Source organism: Chrysemys picta, chromosome 1 (genome assembly GCF_011386835.1).
Source record: "Chrysemys picta bellii isolate R12L10 chromosome 1, ASM1138683v2, whole genome shotgun sequence".
Classification (NCBI taxonomy): Eukaryota; Metazoa; Chordata; order Testudines; family Emydidae; genus Chrysemys; species Chrysemys picta.
The window spans coordinates 135,821,662-135,841,270 of record NC_088791.1 but is presented as its reverse complement, the minus strand read 5'-3'; the positions used below and the strand labels follow the sequence as shown (position 1 = coordinate 135,841,270).

The 19,609-nt window shown below is 49.4% G+C and overlaps 1 protein-coding gene across 5 annotated transcripts in view; it reads left to right on the top strand.

Annotated features, from left to right (window-relative positions):
* The window catches only part of TEAD4 (TEA domain transcription factor 4), a 79,556-nt gene extending 63,680 nt beyond the window's left edge, over positions 1-15,876 (top strand). For all 5 annotated transcript variants that reach the window (XM_065584253.1, XM_065584249.1, XM_005307857.4 and 2 more), the window contains 3 exons: positions 11,572-11,712; positions 13,222-13,374; positions 15,649-15,876. In XM_065584253.1, coding sequence (XP_065440325.1) covers positions 11,572-11,712; positions 13,222-13,374; positions 15,649-15,762 — 408 coding nt within the window. In that variant the 3' untranslated portion in view covers positions 15,763-15,876. The remainder of the gene's footprint in view (positions 1-11,571; positions 11,713-13,221; positions 13,375-15,648) is intronic.
* The last annotated feature ends 3,733 nt before the right edge of the window (positions 15,877-19,609 follow it).

Sequence of the window (19,609 nt, the reverse complement as noted above, 5' to 3'; positions counted from 1 at the left end):
CTGGTAGGTACTGCCTGGAGGGGATGAGAGGCCAATTCAGTTTCTAAGTCCATTCTGTCCTTGGCCTCTCTAATTGCCATTGCAGATAGCAAACAAGGCAGCAATTAGTAATGAAGATTTTTATGATGTTTGCACCTTTCACTGAGAATGGGACTGAGAACCCCAATTAAGATCCCGTGGGCTAAGGACTCGTAGCAAGACTGCACAGACTTTTAACAGCTGTTCTATTCTAACAAGGGATTTTGTAAAAATGCACTTTCTCTAGCCAATTTGCTTGCCATGTGCGTTCAGAAGCAGAGGAATTGTTGGTTGGCAGAGGGAGCTGTGTCGAAGAGCAGGGGCAGCTGTCCTCCAGTTGTCAAAGTGGCACGGAGTCTTGCTGCCTTATTGAACTCTTCTCTGCTCCTGGATTCCCAGATCTCGCTAGTGGCTGGAAATGCCTTCTGTCATCTTTGGTTAGCCAAAATCCGCCCCCTTCCCTCTCAGATATGGATCTAGCCATCAAGGCCCAAGTTTTACCTTCTCCAAACCAGGCTATTGTTTTGCATGGAACCTACCATGGCGACCATCTGTAAACTGCAGCTGATGCGTATTCCATAGACCTGCCTTCTAAGTGAGAAATATGCAATGAGTAGGGCCCGACCAAATTCATGGTCCATTCTGGTCAATTTCATGGTCATGGGATTTTTCAAATAGTCAGAGCTGAGCGCTGAAGGCAGCAGCCGCGGAGCTTCTTGCAGCTGGGTGAGGTACCCGAGAGCAGCTGTGCTGCGGATAGGGTTGCCAACTTTCTAACCGCACAAAACTGAATACCCCTGCCCTGCCCCCTGCCCCACCCCTTCTCCAAGGCCCCGCCCCCCGCTAACTCCATCCGCCCTCCCTCCATCGCTCGCTTTCCCCCACCCTCACGCACTTTCACCAGGCTGGGGTAGGAGGTTGGTTGTGGGAGGGGGTGAGGGCTCCGGCTGGGGATGTGAGCTCTGGGGTGGGGCTGGGGATGAGGGGCTTGGGGTGCAGGAGGGGGCTCTGGGCTGGGGCTGAGTGGTTTGGAGTGAGGGAAGGGAGTTTGAGGTGCAGGCTCTGGGAGGGAGTTTGGGTGCAGGGGGGCTCAGGGCTGCGGCAGGGTGTTGGGGTGTTGGAGGGGGTGTGAGGTGCGGGCTCTGGGAAGGAGTTAAGGTGTGGGAGGGGTTTCCAACCTGGGGCAGGGTGTTGGGTGCAGGAAGGGATTCGGGGTGCGGGCTCCGGCTGGGCAGCACTTACTTCAGGTGGCTCCTGAAAGCGGCCGGCATGTCTGGCTCTTAGGCGGAGGCATGACCACGCAGCTCTGCACACTGCCCTCCCCAGCAGGCGCCACTTCCGCAGCTCCCATTGGCCATGGTTCCCAGCCAATGGGAGCTGCAGAGCCAGTGCTTGGGTAGGGGGAGCAGCGCGCGGAGCCCCTGTGGCCGCACCTGTGCCTAGGAGTAGGACATGCCAGCCGCTTCCGGGAGCCACGCAGAGCCAGGGCAGTCAGGGAGCCTGCCTTAGCCCTGCTGTGCCGCTGACCAGACTTTTAGCGGCCTGGTCAGCAGTGCTGACTGGAGCCGCCAGGGTCCCTTTTCGATTGGGCGTTCCAGTCGAAAACCGGACACCTGGCAACCCTCGCTTGGGAAGAGGAAGTCCTGTCCCTCCTCAGCTCTGTTGGGACTAGCAGCTGGAGCACAGTGCATGGTAGGAGCCCCCAGCTGGGGTCCCCCCAGCCCTGCCCCTCTCCCTTTTCTACAATAGCTAGATTTCATGGGGGGAGGTCTGATTTCACAGTCTGTGACATGTTTTTCACGACCGTGAATTTGGTAGGGCCCTACTAATGAGAGCCCATCGTACCAGGGCTCCACACTCTGCATTAGCTGTCAGCTAAATTCTGGGTCCAATTCACAGTCCGATGCCTTGCTTTCAAAGCCCCAAAGGGGAAGAGGTCTGTCTTGGAGACCACCATTTCCTCAGTGGCAATTAGCAGTGACACATTGGGTGGGGCTAATGGGACCAGAGCTAGTATCCTATCAGTGGACGGCCGTCAACTGTAAATCTCACTCCCATTGGAGATCAGACTGAGCCAGAGTCCTGGTACTCTTAGGGCACAATACAAGACCTGACTTTCTGTGCAGGCTTTTTCTGCCTGGGGTTGCAGAGGTTGAGTGATGTGCCGCAACTCTCATAGGCAGTTTTCAGCACAGCTGCTGAAAGAACCCAGATCCCTGGTATGGATGATCCATTCTTATCCACTGCGCAGTAGTGCCTCTCAAACAAGTTGCTTCAAACCTCCATATATGATTATGCATCGGGTGAAATGAGGCAAATGAAACTTGCCCACCTTTGTAAAGCCCTTGAAGATCAACAGGCGATAATACAGTATAGACGTACAAAACAGCTAGTATTTTTAGTCACCTTTTTCAAGTAGGGTAATGAAGGCACTGAGAGGGTAGCTCACTTGCCCATTAGGCACTATGTCTTGCGTTAGGGTTAGATGAAGGATGAGGAGCCAAGAAATCTAGGTTCTTGTCCCAGGTCTGACACTTATTTGCTGTGAGATCTTAAAGAAGGCTCTTAGCATTCCTGTTTCCCCATTGGTAAAGTGAGGACATTAATACCTATCCACTGAGGTTTGGTGAAGATTAATTAGTTCAATTTAAATAATAATTAGTATAATCCGCCTCCTGCTTGGAGGATCAGAGAGTCCTGCCAGGGTAAAACTAACATCTCTGTCCTAGGCCTGATGCCTGGTGCAGAGCTGGGATGGGAGAATCACATGAGTAGGAAGGAATAGGAGAGCCTGGGGCTGTTGGGCACTAACCTTTTCCTTAGAGAAAGAAACTGCTCTAAAATGAAAAGGAGAGAGGAGGTCCCAGTGTAGCAGTGAAGCTTTCAGTTCTGCTGGAGGGGATGCTGGAAAGTCTGGACCTGGAGGGGACACGGTAGGGCTCTACACATCAGACTCGAGAGCTTTACTGTCCCTTGGAACGATTCAAACCATGTGATAGGTAGACACAGTGTGAGTGCCTTGATCTTTCCTATCCTGCAACAAGTCCATATCTTCTCTTTCAGCTAGAGCAGCGGTTCTCAAATTGTGGGTTGGAACCCCAAAGTGGGTCGCAACCCCATTTTAATGGGGTCACCAGGACTGGCTTAGACTTGCTGGGGCCCGGGGCCAAAGCCCGAGCCCCACCTCCTGGGGCTGAAACCGAAGCCCGAGGACTTCAGCCTTGGGTGGCAAGGCTCAAGTTACAGGCCTCCTGCCTGGGGCTGAAGCCCTTGGGCTTTGGCTTTGGCCCCCCCTGCCTGGGGCGGCAGGGCTCGGAGGGGCTCAGGCTTCAGCTCCCCCTCATTGGGGTCATGTAGTAATTATTGTTGTCAGAAGGGGGCATAGGCGCCAACTTCTTCTGGTGCCGCTGGGTGCTTGTGCCCCCCGGCCCCGCCCTGACTCCACCCCTGCCCTGCCCCTTCCCCGCCCCCATTCCTACCCCTTCCCCAAAGCCCCGCCTCTTCCCCGCCTCCTCCCTTGAGCGCGCCACATTCCCGCGCCTCCCCACACCCTCCCACACCTTGTTACGCCACGAAACAGCTGTTTTGCGGCGGCAAGCGCTTGGAGGAGAAGCGGGGAAGGTGCGCTCAGGGACGGAGACGGAGGTGAGCTGGGGTGGGGTGGGGAGTTGCTGGTGGCTGCAGAGCGCTCACCAATTTTTCCCCGTGGGTGCTCCAGCCCCGGAGCACCCACGGTGTCAGCGCCTATGGAAAGGGGTCATGGTGCAATGAAGTTTGAGAACCCCTGAGGTAGAGCATCTCTTTTATAAAGGATTTTCAAACTGTACCTTAAAAACTGAAGCTCTGTTGGACATTAAAGAGCAGTAGGATTTTGTCCTGGGATCATCCTACAAAATTTCCCTTCTACAATATTGTGCAGTACTATATGTGCTAGTTCGCTGTGGCCTTCAATCCCAGAGAGTTATGAAAGTCCATGGTGTTCTGGTATATGGGCCGGGAGCTAAGTTCCCTGTAAGCTGCTCAGCAGCCTATTTAGCGCCGTGCAGGTGTTCAGGGAACCCACCCAGGGACCTGCCGTTGCTGGGGGAGGAGCGCCCTTCCCCTGGCCCCAACTTAGCCAGGCCCCCAACCTGCCGTGGCCTGGACCTTCCCCGGCCCCAATTCTACCACGGCCTGGGCTGGGGCGCCCCTGCCCTGGCCTGAACCCAGCCCCGGCCTGGACCTGCCAGGGCTGGGGAAGGGGCGCCTATCCCATGGCTCCAGCCCCAGTCCTGCCGAGGCAGGGAAAGGTGCCTCTCTCCCCCAGCCCAGGTGCTGCTGCGGGGAGAGAGAGCTGTGGGGAATCCTGTCTCCCCACCGTAGCCCCAGAGCACCCTTCTGCACCGCAAACCCCTCATCTCCAGCCCCAGCCCAGAGCCCGCACCCCCAGCAGGAGGCCTCAAACCCCTGCTCCCCAACCCTCTGCCCCAGCCCTGAGCCCCCTCCCACACTCCGAACCCCTCGGCCCCACCCTGGCCACATGAATTTTGTTATGTGCACCAATATGAATGTGATGTGACACTCATCACCTCCATAAGTGGTGCACATAACCAAATTCATTCCGCACACGGGTGGGAAAAATTAGAGGGAACACTGGCCTGGAGGTTCAAAGGTGACTAACGTAGATAGGTGCCCAACTCCTATTGATTTTCAATGAGAGTTGTGTGCTTAACTGCCAAAAGCCTCTATGAAAATCCCAGCTGTAGTATGCAAAGTGCCTGGGATTGAAAAGTGCTGAATAAACATAAAATATCACTGGATTGTAGGTGGTTACTTCATTGGGACATGGCATATCAGGATGGTTCCCAGGAAACAGGTTTGGCTTAGGCCTGGTCTGCATTTAAAATTTGGTTTGTCATAGCTACGGAGCTCAGAGGTGTGAAAAACTCATAGCTATGCCAACCAAGCCCTGGTGCAGATGCAGCTAGGTCAGTGGAAGGATGCTTCTGTTGACCTAGCTACCATCTCTCATAGAGGTGGTTTCCTACAGCAATGGAAAAATGCTGTAGGCTGCATCTACACTACAGGGTTATGCTGGCATAGCTACAGCGTTGTAGCTATGCCACTAGCAGTGTAGACATGGGCTTAATGTTACTGAATGGTAATGGTCCCTGCACATAAATTTACCTAGTGCCAAATAGTTTAATGTTGATTAACCAGGTGTTAAATAGGTGTGAAATTCTAAGCCCTGACCTTTTCATGGGTGAGTTGCCAATTATGGAGGCACCTGTAGTGACTTCTTAGTTAAGGTTGTGTTGAGCTTTTCATTTAAAGTGTGACTGCAATCATTCCCTTTCACCTCTCAATGATTGAATTTGTTTTCCAAATTCTACCACAATTACTGGTCAAGAGAGAGTTGTTTTCTCTGATGATTTCTGGATAAAATGCTTGCTAATTTTTCTAGAGACAACGTCGTAAAATCTGATTTTGAAACATAACCCCACATCTTTTTTTGCTCACCCATGCTACATAGCCACAAAGTCCAAAATGCACACAGTTAAGCCCGGATCCTGTACTCCTCTTTCTCAATGGGACTTCTCAGGTGTGCAAAATTACTCACGTGTGTCAGTGCTTGCAGGATCAGGGCCGAGACAGCCTCACATATTAAAGAAACAGCAGGTGAGCTAATACACTGATAAAACAGCGTGCAGAATTATATCAATTGCCACAGGAAAACCAAAGTATCCCGTTGAAAGCGTAGAACATAGACAGAGTTACTCAGATATTAGGGACAGATCCATAGCTGGTGTAAATTGGAGTCGTTCCTTTGGCTTCAGTGAAGCTATGCTGATTTACATTAGCCGAAGACCTGCCCAATCCTTTAGAGAGAAGAGACTTGATCATAAGCCGGTTCGTTTATAAGCCGACCCCCGTCAAGATGGAGAAGTAAAAATAGAAAATGTTTATAACCAGTTCATAAGCCGACCCTATAATTCAGGGGTCAGCAAACTTTGGCTCCTGGGCCATCAGGATAAGCCGCTGGCGGACTGAGATGGTTTGTTTACCTCGAGCGTCCGCAGGCACAGAGGTAAACCTAAGTAAACAAAGTGTCCTGGTGCACCAGCGGCTTACCCTGATGGGCCGGGACAGCAACTGGTGGGGAAATGTTTTGGGGGGGAGAATCTGGGAGTCGGGGGAGTAACCCCTGTGACCACCCCCCACATGACCCCACCCCTAGCCTGAGACCCCCACACTCTCCCCATCCCATCCCTCCCCCCCTTATCCGGGGAGGGCAGGGGAGGATGTCTCTGGCCTGGCTGGAGCGGCTCAGGCGGACTAGGCAGCGCGGCCGCAGCCTGCTCCGGTGGGCCAGACCAGGCGGCGCGGCCACAGCATGTTCCAGCGAGCTGGGCCGGGCGGCACGGCCGCAGCGTTCTCCGGTGGGCCGGGCGGTGCAGCCACAGCCTGCTCTGGGGGGCGGGGCCGAGCGGCACGGCTGCAGCCTGCCAGCCCCGGAGCGGCAGCTGCTTTGGAGGCTGGGAGAAGAGCAGCGTGGCCAGAAGCAGAGAGACTCTGGCCCCGCCTCTTCCCTTCTGGCTCTGCTGGCTGTGCTGCCTCTCCTTGATCCTTCTGTTGGGGGGAGGGGCTGTGTCCCACCTCTCCCTCTCTGTACCCGTTCATAAGGCGACCCCCGTCTCTGGTGCTTCCCTTTTATACTAAAAAAAATTGGTTTATGAACAAGCATATACGGTATATCCTATAAAACACTGGAGTCTCTCAAAATGAGACAGACCATTCTGACAATGAAATTAGTTACATAACATGTAGAAGAATAAAGAAACATTTAAAGATGCTATGTCTGTTGAAGGTTTTGGTAATAACTATGCAATTATATTGTATAATTTGAGGAATGGTGTGCGACTGTAGCCAAAAACTGTATTGCAAAGCACACTTATATGGGGCAGAGCAATGGTTGCATATTCTTAACTCCGACATTTCTTGACTCTTGAGTGTCCAACCATGCAACCTTCCTGTTCTACTAATATAGATTTTTTTTTCACTGACTTGATCTTTGTCCACCTGGGATTGTGGCTGGAGACTATAGCTGCTAGGCTAGAATTCAGACCTGTAGTCACTGTACTTCATCAAAGCCTGCCATAAACCCATCTGTCATTTGGTCCTGAGTATGTGCTGTGACAGATGGACAATATCCTGAATAAACCTTATGGACTTAAGATAAACTTTATTGCAGGGATGGCCAAACTTACTGATCCTCTGAGCTCCATATGATAATCTTCAGACGTTTGAGAGCCGGACCCGTCTGCCAGGGCTCGGGGCGTCAGTCCCGCTCCTGTGGAAGCCCCGAGCCCCAGCAGGCACCTCCTGAGAGGCTGAAACTCTGAGACCCCCTCCCTGTAGGGCAGAAGCCCCTAGCCCCACCACCCTGCCGCAGGGCAGAAGCCCTGAGCTCCCCCTGCCCCAGTCTGGTAGGTGGAGAATGTGGGTGGGGGATGGGGGGGTGGGGAGCTCCATGAGCCGTACTTTAACTGTAAAAGAGCCGTGGTTTGGTCACCCCTACTTTACTGAGTTAAGTTAGACCTCATCGAAGTAGGGTTAATACCTTTAGGGTCCATTGTATTAAAAATGCAGTGGTGTGTGTGGGGTTGTGAAATTATATGTATGGGGAGGGTAAAGCAGGGGGTGATTAGGCAAATTCACCCAGGTTGTGACATCTCCAGAGAAGCCATCTCCCTAGAAAGATGTGCATATGCTAGTTCAAACTGGATTCTCCAGGGATGGACAGTCAAAGGAAGGGTTTAGGTAAATAGCCTGGTTTTAAACTGGCTCAGGGCCTTTTTCCTGTTCCAGCAAATGGACAGGACCCCTGGTCCATGTAGGGCCCCAATGCTTAGGGCAGTGGTTTGGTCCACGGAGCTATGTCTCAGGGGTCCGCAAAAGACTTAGACTGAAAATTGACTGAACAGAATTCAACTATATATACTGACAATAGATTTCCAAAGTAGTCTGCAAAATGAAAAGGTTGAGAACCACTGCCTCTGGGTAGGGTGGAAGGACTGGGCCTACGAAGGTCCCATAAGACTGGGCACTTGTTTTATGCTGAAGCTGTGATGAACTTGTAACCACAAAGAAACCCCTTGGGTGGGGCTTTGAAGGACTGCTCCTGCCAAAATCTATGTTAGAGTTGGGATTAACTCTGGTAAGCTCATTAGCATGTGTAGGAGTTCTTTTGTTGTTTCTAATATGTTTTCTTAATATGCTTTTTACCTTAAGAATAAAGTAGGCTTATTTAAGAAGTGCTGTTTGTGGTACCTTATAACTGTAAAAACAACAAGGAGTCTGGTGACACCTTAAAGACTAACAGATTTATTTGGGCATAAGCTTTCATAGATTCATAGATTCTAGGACTGGAAGGGACCTTGAGAGGTCACCGAGTCCAGTCCCCTCAGATGCATCCCCTTCAGATGCATCTGAAGAAGTGAGATTTTTACCCACGAAAGCTTATGCCCAAATAAATCTGTTAGTCTTTAAGGTGCCATCAGACTCCTTGTTATTTTTGTAGATACAGACTAACACGGCTACCCCCGATACTTATAACTGTAGCAATTGTGTAAACCTGTTAACTGTCTCTGAGGAGAAAGCGAGGAGGCGTCCTTGGGCAGCCTGTCTATGCTGGGAATCACACAGTGAAGGCAGGGAGCTTTGCAGCCTGGACATACTCTGGTCAGGACTCAGGAAGGAGAGAGATGTGAGTCTCCATCCAGAAAGGCATCGGCTGGGGAGCTGGAAGCCTGTGATGCCTTTGCTAGACCACTAAGGGGAAATACAGGGGCAGTTGCTCTGAACTTGCGACATGTGCTCTGGTAAAATGGATGGTGATTGGATTTCACTGGCTTGTTGGCTTAGCTTTCAGTGGCATCACGTATTTACCTGAGCCCAACAGTTTTCCTGAAGGCAGAAATCTCCGGGTACCCATTGCATAGAGCACATTGCAGCCTGTGCAGATGCGGAGGGAGGCAGCAGGGATGGGGCAATGGAGCTGATGGGTTAAGTGGGAAATGGAAATTGGACTTGGTGAAATAAATGGTAGGGTTGATTGCATTTCCTCCTTCTCCTTGCCCTCCATGTGCCTGAAGCAGTACGTTAGCCAGCAGGGGAATTAGATTGGATTGAAATGCTGTATGTTTCTACATTGCTTCCTGCTAATGTTGTTAGTGTCACCATTGGCAAAGCAATGAATTCTTCTGTGGCGTTGGCTCCAGCATTTGGTGGGGGCCAGCACCTGCTGGTCACTTGTAGCGCAGACTCCTTGTCTGCCCCAGCCAGCTTGTGCTCCCGGGCTTCCGATTCTGGAGCTAAAATTTTAACTTCTTTGAAATGGTAATAAAGTGGCACCGCCATCTCTTGCGGGAGGCCTCAGAGAACGATTCATATAGCATCTCTCCTGGTAGAGAAGAGATGGGACTTGTGATGAACAGGAGAAGGATCTTTATTGTGGTTGTCGGACATGCAGACAGACCAGGTTCTTGGCTCTGTAACTCAGAGGTGGGCAAACTTTTTGGCCTGAGGGCCACATCAGGGTTCCAAAACTGTATGGAGGGCCGGGTAGGGAAGGCTGTGCCTCCCCAAACAGCCTGGCCCCCGCCCCCTATCTGCCCCCTCCCACTTTCCACCCCCTGACTGCCCCCTTCAGAACCCCCGACCCATCCAACCCCTCCCTGCTCCTTGTCCCCTAACTGCCCCCTCCTGGGACTACACCCCCTATCCAATCCCCCTGCTCCCAGTCCCCTGACTGCTGACTCCTATCCACACCCCCGCCACCTGACAGGCCCCCCAGGACTCCCACACCTATCCAACCCCCCCGTCCCCTGACACCCCCAAACCTCCGCCCCATCCAACCGCCCTCTGCTCCCTGTCCCCTGACTGCCCCCGGGACCCTCTGCCCCATATCCAACCCCCCTGTTCCCCGCCCCCTTACCATGCCACTCAGAGCAGCAGGACTGGCAGCTGCGCCGCCCAGCCGGAGCCAGCCATGCCACCGTGCTGCCCGGCAGGAGCTTGCAGCCCCGCCACCCAGAGCGCTGGCGGCACGGTGAGCTGAGGCTGTGGGGGAGGAGGGATAGCATGGGAGGGGCCGGGGGCTAGCCTCCCCAGCCGGGAGCTCGAGGGCTGGGCAGGACGGTCCTGCGGGTCGGATGTGGCCCGCAGGCTGTAGTTTGCCCACCTCTTCTCTAACTCCTAGCCTGACTAACACAGCCAGTGCCGAGTCTCCTATATCTGGGCCTGGCCGCAGCAGTCATGGAAGAACCTGCTGACTTTGTTGCAGTACTAAGGCTCTGTCCACACTGTGATCCCACCTTAGCTCTAGCTGTTTAAACATGGTGTAAGGAGGATGGTGATCAACTGTTCTCCGTGTCCACCATCGCCAAGGGTAGGACAAGAAATAATCAGCTTAGTTTGCAGCAAAGGAGATTTAGGTTGGATGTTAGGAAAACTTTCCAGCTGTAAAGGTAGTTAAGCCCTGGGGAGGCTGTGGGATCCCAATCCTTTGATACCAAGAAGAGGTTAGACAAACGCCTCTTAGGGACAGTCTAGGTATCTTAAGCCTACCTCAGCATGGGGAGATGCACTAGCTGACCTCATGAGGTCTCTTCCTGCCGTATATTTCTGTGATTCTCTGGATTTTCTTAACAGGATTCTAGCAGGTTTCTCTGACCAATGTGGCCATGGAGTTTTTTCTGAGAATCACACCAGCTGCGCTGTACAGTGGGCTCTCCCAGTATCTAGTCTAGAGCATGGTTCCATAACCAGGTTCTTGGATAAAAATCTCTGCTGGCGGTCAGGAAAACCAGGCTAGAACCGTGTTCCTAGTACACTGGTTCTAGTCGCACTGTCAACATGGCCATAGAGTCCACTGTCCCAGAAGCAGAAGCAGATTTTCTTCCCCATTTCCCTTAACCCTGCAAGGGGATAGTACAGATTGAACCTGCGCATAGGAATTGGAGGAAAGGTAATATAGTAAATTAGCACCTGGTCACATCAGGCACTGAGGAATTTGAGGCCCTCTGTTCTCTTATTTCATTAAGGTGAATAAACTAAATGCCTTTTTCTGTTGCTTTGTTTTTGCAAGATATCTGTAAACTTTTCTTTTTCTTGTTCAGGATAGAATATAAGGCTAGTGTGACCCCTGGTGGTAGTGGTATAGCACCACATCTTCAAACTTAGGGCCCTAATGATAGCTTGTGCACCTAAGTTAAGCCCACAAATTCCTATTTCAAGACCCTAAATAGGGATTTAAGTGTCAAAATTAGAATTTAGATGCCTAACTTTAGACACCCAAATTTGAAAAGGTGTCCCATGCCCGGATTTCCTCCACTTCTTGGGCACACATGTTGATCTGCTTTGGCAGCTTGATTTCCCCTCTCCCTGACCCCCAAAAACAAAAGCCTGGGACCAGAGGAGAACCCTTTCCTTGGGTGGTGTGTGTGATGCTGTTGACCCAAAACTAATGAACTACTTTGGAATTGCCTACTATCCTTGTCTTTTTTCCTTCAGGCTGATTTGAACACCAACATTGAAGATGAATCCAGATCTTTCTATGGTGTTTCCAGCCAATACGAAAGCCCAGAAAACATGATCATTACCTGCTCCACTAAAGTGTGCTCCTTCGGAAAGCAGGTGGTGGAGAAAGTGGAGGTAGGAAGAGAAGGCAGCAGAGCCCTGAGTGCAGAGTACCCTGGGGTGCAATTCAGCCCTTGCATGTACTCACAAACCCCATCTGTGCCTCTGAGGGCAGAAAGTACCCACTTGTCAGGGAGGGGGCTTGGAAAAGGGTTGAAAATCAGGAAGCATCAATCTAGTGCAGTGTGTCAGACACGCAGGGATGGGCCTGATCCTGCCTGTAGTGTTGCCCTCTCACACAATTTTATCGCATGTCTTCCAATATTTGGTGTTTTTCTTAAAGCGCCAGCTCCTGGAGTCCAGTGATTGAGAGAGACTCAACTTTCGTTGTTTTAAACAATGAAGTTCCCAGCCCTCCTAGTTGAGGAGAAAAGCTTGAAAATGTGACCTCTTGGGGCTCACAAACCAAAAGGCAAATAGAAAGATCCCCACATTTATTATTATTTTTATAGATCCATGATTTTTAAGCCAGTCTTTTGTGATTTTATGGGGCCTGAGTCAGGATTTTTAAACACATGGCTCTAGCCTGCTCAGTGTGTTCAGCTGGCCTGCAGGATGATTCTCAACAACAGACAGAATATATAGACAAAGAAAGTTTCTATACCTTATGTTTACAAAGATAAACCTGCTCCTCATATAACAGCAAGCTCAGACAGGAATAGGTGCTACACCTTTTTTAAAATGCAGCAATAACTGCTGCTCTTCACTACGTCTACTGAAATCGAAAGCAAATCTCTGTCTAGGAGCCATCCCACTGCTCGGGGGTCAGCAGAGGTTGGGAGCCTCGTGGCAATCTCAAAAGAGGGGACAAGAAGCAGCACCTCCTCCTCCTCTGAATTAATGTTGCAATGGGGGTGCTGGCACATGGGAGGAGGGATAGGATTCTAATGGGAAAACAAGATGAAGGTCTATGGGGAATGAAGAGGGTTGCTAAGAAGTGATGACCTCCCCGTCACTTCAATTTGGGGGAAGTTTATATGTACTGGAGCTAAAATGTGATAGTAATGAAAGAGCTCCTCAAATGTTTAATCCCCACTTGCTAATCTGGGGCAGCATGGTTTGGTAGATAGAGAATTGGACTGGGACTCAGGGTGTATATTCCCAGATATGCCATTGCCTTGATGTGTGATCTCAGGTAAGTCACAACCTCTGGGTGCCTCAGTTTCTCCATCAGTGAAATGGGAATAATGCTACTGATCTATCTCACAGAGGCATTGGGAAGCTTAAATCATTAATAGTAGCAAAGCACCCTGAGGTCCTTAGCTCGAAGGAGCTATAATAGTGCAAACTGTTGTTATTAGCACAGTAGATATGTTCCTTTGGTTTTCTTTAAGTAATCAAAGCAGGAGAAATTTGAGAGCTCAAGGAAAGCTACTTCAGAGTGGATGATTGTAAGGAATGATGAATGAGCTAATGTTAGTAAAGCGATGTGAAAATTCAAGTGGTTATTATTATTTTAACTATCAGTAATATTAATGAAAACAATGGTGACCCTGTGTGCACCTTTTCTCTTTTACACTATAGACGGAGTATGCTCACTATGAAAATGGACACTATTCCTATCGCATCCACCGCTCCCCTCTATGTGAATACATGATTAATTTCATCCATAAACTCAAACATCTCCCAGAGAAATACATGATGAACAGCGTGTTGGAGAACTTTACTATTTTACAGGTGGGGGCACTGAATTGTTTTTATTGTTGCCTTGAAATATTTAAGCCATATCCAAGAGTCCCCAGCTGTGAGTCAAAGAAGATTTCCACGTACAGCTCAATAGTTAATTTTATTTAGTGTCAGTTGCATCTCAGCACCCTTACAGAGCTACGCAGAGTGCAGTTATTCAGATAAATAGGATCAGGAACACAGGGAGAAGAATGAGAGGCATGGGGAATGGAGAGAAAGGAGAGATGAAGAAGGTTTGAAAAGGGAGAGTTGATGAGGCCAAAAAGCTGTGCCAGATGTGGCGGCAGAAGTTGCAATAAAGAAGACTCTTGTACCAACAATAGACAGAGGGTGAAATGATTGTCCCTGCTCTGGACCCTTTACACCATTTAAGAGGGCCAGAGCATCATAAAAAAGCCCTAAAAGCCCTGGTTGTGACTGGGGGAAGACTACTCCAGTTCAGGCACTGCAGAAGACAGCCATAAAGCTGCCTTCCCAGGACCCATCCCAAATCCTGGCATAAAGGGCGGGACAGAAGGGGGGTGTTGCTGCAGAGATTCCATGCAGCACTGCAGCCCATAAGGCAAGCCCTGGGTTGGGAGGTTGCCATAACTGAGGCCTGGTCCCCACTAAGTCCCCACTTCGGACTAAGGTACGCAAATTCAGCTACGTTAATAACGTAGCTGAATTCGAAGTACCTTAGTCCGAACTTACCGCGGGTCCAGACGCGGCAGGAAGGCTCCCCCGTCGATGCCGCGTACTCCTCTCGGCGAGCTGGAGTACCGGCGCCGACTGCGAGCACTTCCGGGATCGATTTATTGCGTCTTAACCAGACGCGATAAATCGATCTCAGAACATCGATTGCCTGCCGCCGGACCCTCCGGTAAGTGAAGACAAGGCCTTAGGCTCCCAGGGCTGTTCAAATTATGCTTGGGCCCTTTCCAGCCCCTGGCGCAGTCAAGAATTAGGAGGGTGGTTTAAAGCCACCCTGGACTGTGAGTTCTGTGCTGTGCCTCTTTAAGGCACAGCATGGATTCTCACTCACTAGATCTGAATTTGGCTCTCTGAGGCTATGGGAGTCTATTTGGCTGCTACCTCCCTGGAGCACTTGGAAGGGGTCAGCGGGATGCCCCCTTCCAGACTTGAGCCTGGCCAGTTCCCTCCCAGACAGAGGGCAATGGTTAGTTCAGACAGAGGGCACGAAAATAAAACAGAACACAACAAAATCAGCTAAAAAATTCACGAATTAACAAATGAGCTCCTTCCCTCCTGGAGCATTGTCTCCGGGGTGGCCATGCTCCTCGTAAGGTATAGGTCCGACAGCAGTTCAGCATGGGGCTGGTGACCATGTACTGTGACATCTGCCAGTGTGAGGATTTAGCTTCTGACCCTCCTGGCAGAACGGGGCAAAGGTATGCTGTAGAACATAGCCACTAAGGGAGCTGTGCTAGGAACTGCAGGATGCATACAACAATCGCTGTCAGCAATCCGTCACACTGGCTGCAAGGGAGTGATTCTGTAGCGAGCTGAGATTATTGAAGGGCTGGGATGGGGGAGGAGTTGATGTAGTAAGAAAAGTAACAAGCAGGAGGCTGTAAGAATGTAAATTCAAGTAGGCAGCTCCCAGGCACCTTCTGCTTACCTCTTGGTGTGTAAGTTAAACTCATTCAGCGTCACTTACCCCCATTCATCCACCAGTAACTGGGCATTGGGAGGTATAAGGGAGTCAATCTTGCATCTCAACTGTGAATTAGGCTCCAAGTCCCGGTGTCCCCTCCTGGCACTCCACAAGCTGCTAAGAGCCCTCTTTCACTGGCATCAGGAGACCTTTCCATTCCGCACCCTCTCAGTGCTGGGGAATTCTCAGTGTAACTCACCCTTCCTCAAGGGAACAGTGACATCTGCTGGCTCCAAGGACACATGGCTGCTCACTGCTCCCAGTCCTGACAAGACTTTTCCCCCTTACTTGGTGAGTGCTTATTATTCACTGGCCATATATTTCCATTCTCTGTGGTCCTGAGGACGCTTCTTCTCCTGTACTTCCACTGCATCTCAGTCCTCACATTGTGAGAAAGCACCCCCCTCTTGGTACCAAGCAGATGTTTCATTACTGGTGTTTGGAGACAGCCCCAGTTTGGGGAGTCATTGCTACACGGTGTATCTTTCCTGTTGTTCATATTGTGGATTATGTTTAACACTGGATACGTTTAAAGCTGTTAGAATATTTACAAGTTGAGACAGAAAAAATAGCACTTGCTTTCTTGCCTTCCTTTCTCGCCTGTCTAGGTTGTGACGAACAGGGACACTCAAGAGACCTTGCTGTGCATAGCGTATGTTTTTGAGGTGTCAGCTAGTGAACATGGTGCCCAGCATCACATCTACCGGCTGGTGAAGGACTAGAGATTCTCTGCCCAGGAACTGCCTCCGTGAATGTATATCTGAGTGAAACGCCCGTGCCTAATCCCCGATACCAATCCGAAAAATAAACTGCAGACGTGGTGTATTTTCAGAAAAGAATCTTAGAGCTAGTTTGTGATTGAAAGCGTGAAATAGTTCAGCGTCATGGGCTTGTGTAAATGGGGGGAAAGGCTTGAAACCAAAGAAACTGAAAAACAAGTACACAACATCACACCACCAATCTCTATTAACTGCCCCTTTGGGTTCCATGTTATTTGGGGCAACCAGGTCTCCGAGCAGCTCAAGGATAAGAGGATGCAGATGTATATTATACACACGCTCATATGCATAGACATACAGTCACACATGCAGATGTACACCTGCATGCTTGCACACAATCTCATGTGCTGGGTCACAAGCACAAGTTGAGTCCTATGTACGCACATGCTTGGTCATGTACACATACACACAGTCATGTATATATTCACAGGTCCTCAGGCCTGCACTCCAGGCCAGCACACGTGCCCAGACACACACTTGCACAGTTGAATGCAAGAATACAGATGTGTACAATAGACACACACAGGCACAAGCGTGCGCACAGCGATGCATGTGTGCAAGCAGATGCACATAATCACATACGTAAGTGTACTCATTTGCACACACACACAGTCACACATTCCTTCCAATTAGACTTGTCTGAGCACCAAGCTTGCTCAGGTCTTCTATACAGTACTAAGGGAAGTAAAGCTACCCTACCATGCTGGGGTTGTGTGAATGACACTTTCTTCTTTCTGAGATGCTTTCTTCCCTTTGAAGTGAAGTTCTGCTCAGAAACGTGAACCTGTCTTTGTACTCAGCAGATCTGCTCCCCATGTGTATTCAGAGTCACATCTGCTGACTGTTCGGACTGAAATAAGCTCTTACTTCTTTTCACTCCTGTTTGCCCTGGACAGCCAGCACAGCTCAAGGAGCTGGAGTCTGATCCTTCTTGTGCACCAGCAAAACTATGGTTACTAAGATCCCATCAGCGACACCTGTTTCATTGCAAGCCATGGGGTTGCACACGTCACTGAGGACACAATTTGTCCAGCCAGCTCCTTATTATTGGTGATGATGGTTGAGAAGAATTAAAACCCAGCTGGGCTTTCAGAGGCCCAGCTGAGTTTGTGGGGCAGGCAGTTGGAGAAATCTCTTCTCCCCTTGTAAACTACCATGTGCTCTGGCATCAGTGAGCAATGATAAACCTGGATCCCCACACTACCATTGTAATGGAGTCCCTTGTCAGAGAAGAATTACCCTGACGGGTAGCTGCGAGGGACTTGGAGGGGCGTTTGTGCTGCTGTTGGGGCGTGGGGGAGCTGAGGAAGTATCAGATGTCCAGGCACAGTGTGTCAGAACACATTTTACAGGTGCTTTTAACCTCAACTCTTTCTTGAAAAATAACAAAAGACCGTAGTATCTTACACATTTGTTTCATACACTTCAATCCATCAGACTCTTGGCATATACAAAAACACTGTGTTCTAGCCAACAGGAGCACATGGAAAACCAAAGTGACCTGACCCAGTATCCACACTGCATCAGGGTTGCGTGGGAAGCACCTGCTGGGCACTACAGAGGTAGGACATTGCCCTGGCTATATCCGGAGCAGCGAGACAAGGGCTTTCTACGGCATTTCCAGCCTGTGTTTAAGGGAATCTTCACCATGTTCTGGAATGTTGCAAAATCCAGCCTATTCCACCCAGGCCCTGTGAAACTCACAAAAGTTTCTTTCTAGATTGCCTTTCACTAATTGCCATCTGATGCTGCCGGAGGGAGAATGAGCTCAACTGAAGAACAACAGCCAGTGGCACTGTGTGCATAAATAGAAGCTTTCTCCTTCATTTGAGTCATTCAGTTGGTCTATGAACACTGCACACCTACATTTCTGAATGGATCAGGAGGCAGCTGATACTCAAGCATAAAGTCCTTAAGGCTGTGTCTGCACTTAACAGTGGCCCCAAAATCTCCCACTAGTGCAGCAGGAATGGGAGAATGTTCACTGGTGTTTTAACCATCACGTTAGCCAAGGCTGCTTAGAGCAGGTCCCCACTAAATTGTAAATTAAAATGTCCGCAGCCAATGTCCACACCATCACTCTCCCTGTTGTGGGCACCAGTGGGCTGAACGTGTGCTAGGAACAGTAGAAAATCTTCAGGAAGATGCTGGCATAGACAAGTCCGTATTTGCACACAGGATTCTGAGGGGCAGGAACGTGAGAAGAAGTTCAGGAGAAAGGACAGTGGAGTTTGATTTGAAAAAGAAACTGTTGAGCTGCTAAGCAAGGCCAGGGTTACTGGCCTACTACTAATTTGTATTACAGTAGGTCTATCAGCCCCAGCTAACCCCACTGTGCTAGGTGCTGTACAAATACCTAAGAGCTTACAGTCTCAGCAGACAAGATAGCCAAAAAGTGGGAGGGGAAACAGCAGCACTGAGAGGTCAAGCCTTAAAATTCAAAATGTAAGATGGGCATAGAGGAGTGGTCATCAAACTCTTCTAGTTACTGGGGTGGGCCTGTGCTATTGTGCAACTAAGAAGCTCTCAGAGTGCTTTAAAAGCAGTAACCAGCTAAATCTAACCTAGCGAGGAAGGTAAATATTATAATCCCCATATTCTAGGTAAAGAAACTGAGGCTTAGTCTACACAGACTTGTAGTTGTTTAAGTAAAGATGTGTTTAAAATGGATTTCTTTACATTGGCACAAGTTTGGGTGTAGATGCTCTTATGTTTTAAAAAACAGATTAAGCTAAACTGCAATAAGAGTGTCTGCACCCACACTCGAGCCAGTTTAACTAAATCGGTTTAAAAACAACACTTTAATTAAACTGCAGTAAGTTTGTGTTGCATGTCTCATCTACACACAAATAGCTTAAGGGACTTTCCAACAATCCCACAGCAAGTCAGCAGCAAAGATGGGAAAACCTAAGGCAGACCGTAAGCATTTAGAAACGTACAGTAACATCAGTGGAAATTTAAAAGCACACAATTGTTGCAAACATGGTCAGCTGCCAGTATGAAAAACCTAGGGTTGTTTTCCCCTGTCCTTAGTCCTCAGAAAAATAGTGATTCAAATAGTTTCTAAATAGCTACTACTTTCTCTACAACTTGCTTGATTACTACTACCAGTGACCTCTCTACTATGGTTTTGCGCTCTCCTTTCCCAGGTGGGCGCTAGTTCTTTAAATCTGTGGGAGACAAGCAGCTGCAGCCCTAAAGTGGCCGTTTAAACCTGAGTTTTATAAGCTGCTTTTTCCCCCCTCCTAGCTAACAGGTATTTTAAGCTGCAATTTTGTTTTTCATTGATTTGCCTTTTCTCTCATTCTTGAGGAAGTAGCTTCAAGCCCTAGTAAGCTAACAATAACCACGGAGAGAAAGTCTCAAAGTATCCAAACAAAGCAATGAGGAGAAATAAGCAGCAAGAATCAATTGCACAAATCAAATAAAGCACTCAAAGTTGATCAGGTTTTTTAAACCAAATTACTCAACTAGTGGCCAAAAAGAATGCAGTAGCTGTAATGTACCTTGATTGCAGTAAGATTTTGCTATCAGACCTCACAAAATGCGATGTGAAAGATCAATTCAAATTTGCTTGGATATTAGAAGTTACCTGAAAAACTTGTTGAAGACCCATAATTAAGGGGCATGATAAATGGCAATATATTAACCGCGGGAAGGGTGGGTACTGAAGAGATCAGTGGTAGGTCTACTCTCATGTAACAGCTTCATTAATGAGCTGGAAGAAGGAGAAAACAGCATGGTAATTTAATCTGCAGATGGTACTAAAGGAGGTATCCCCAACAGAGCA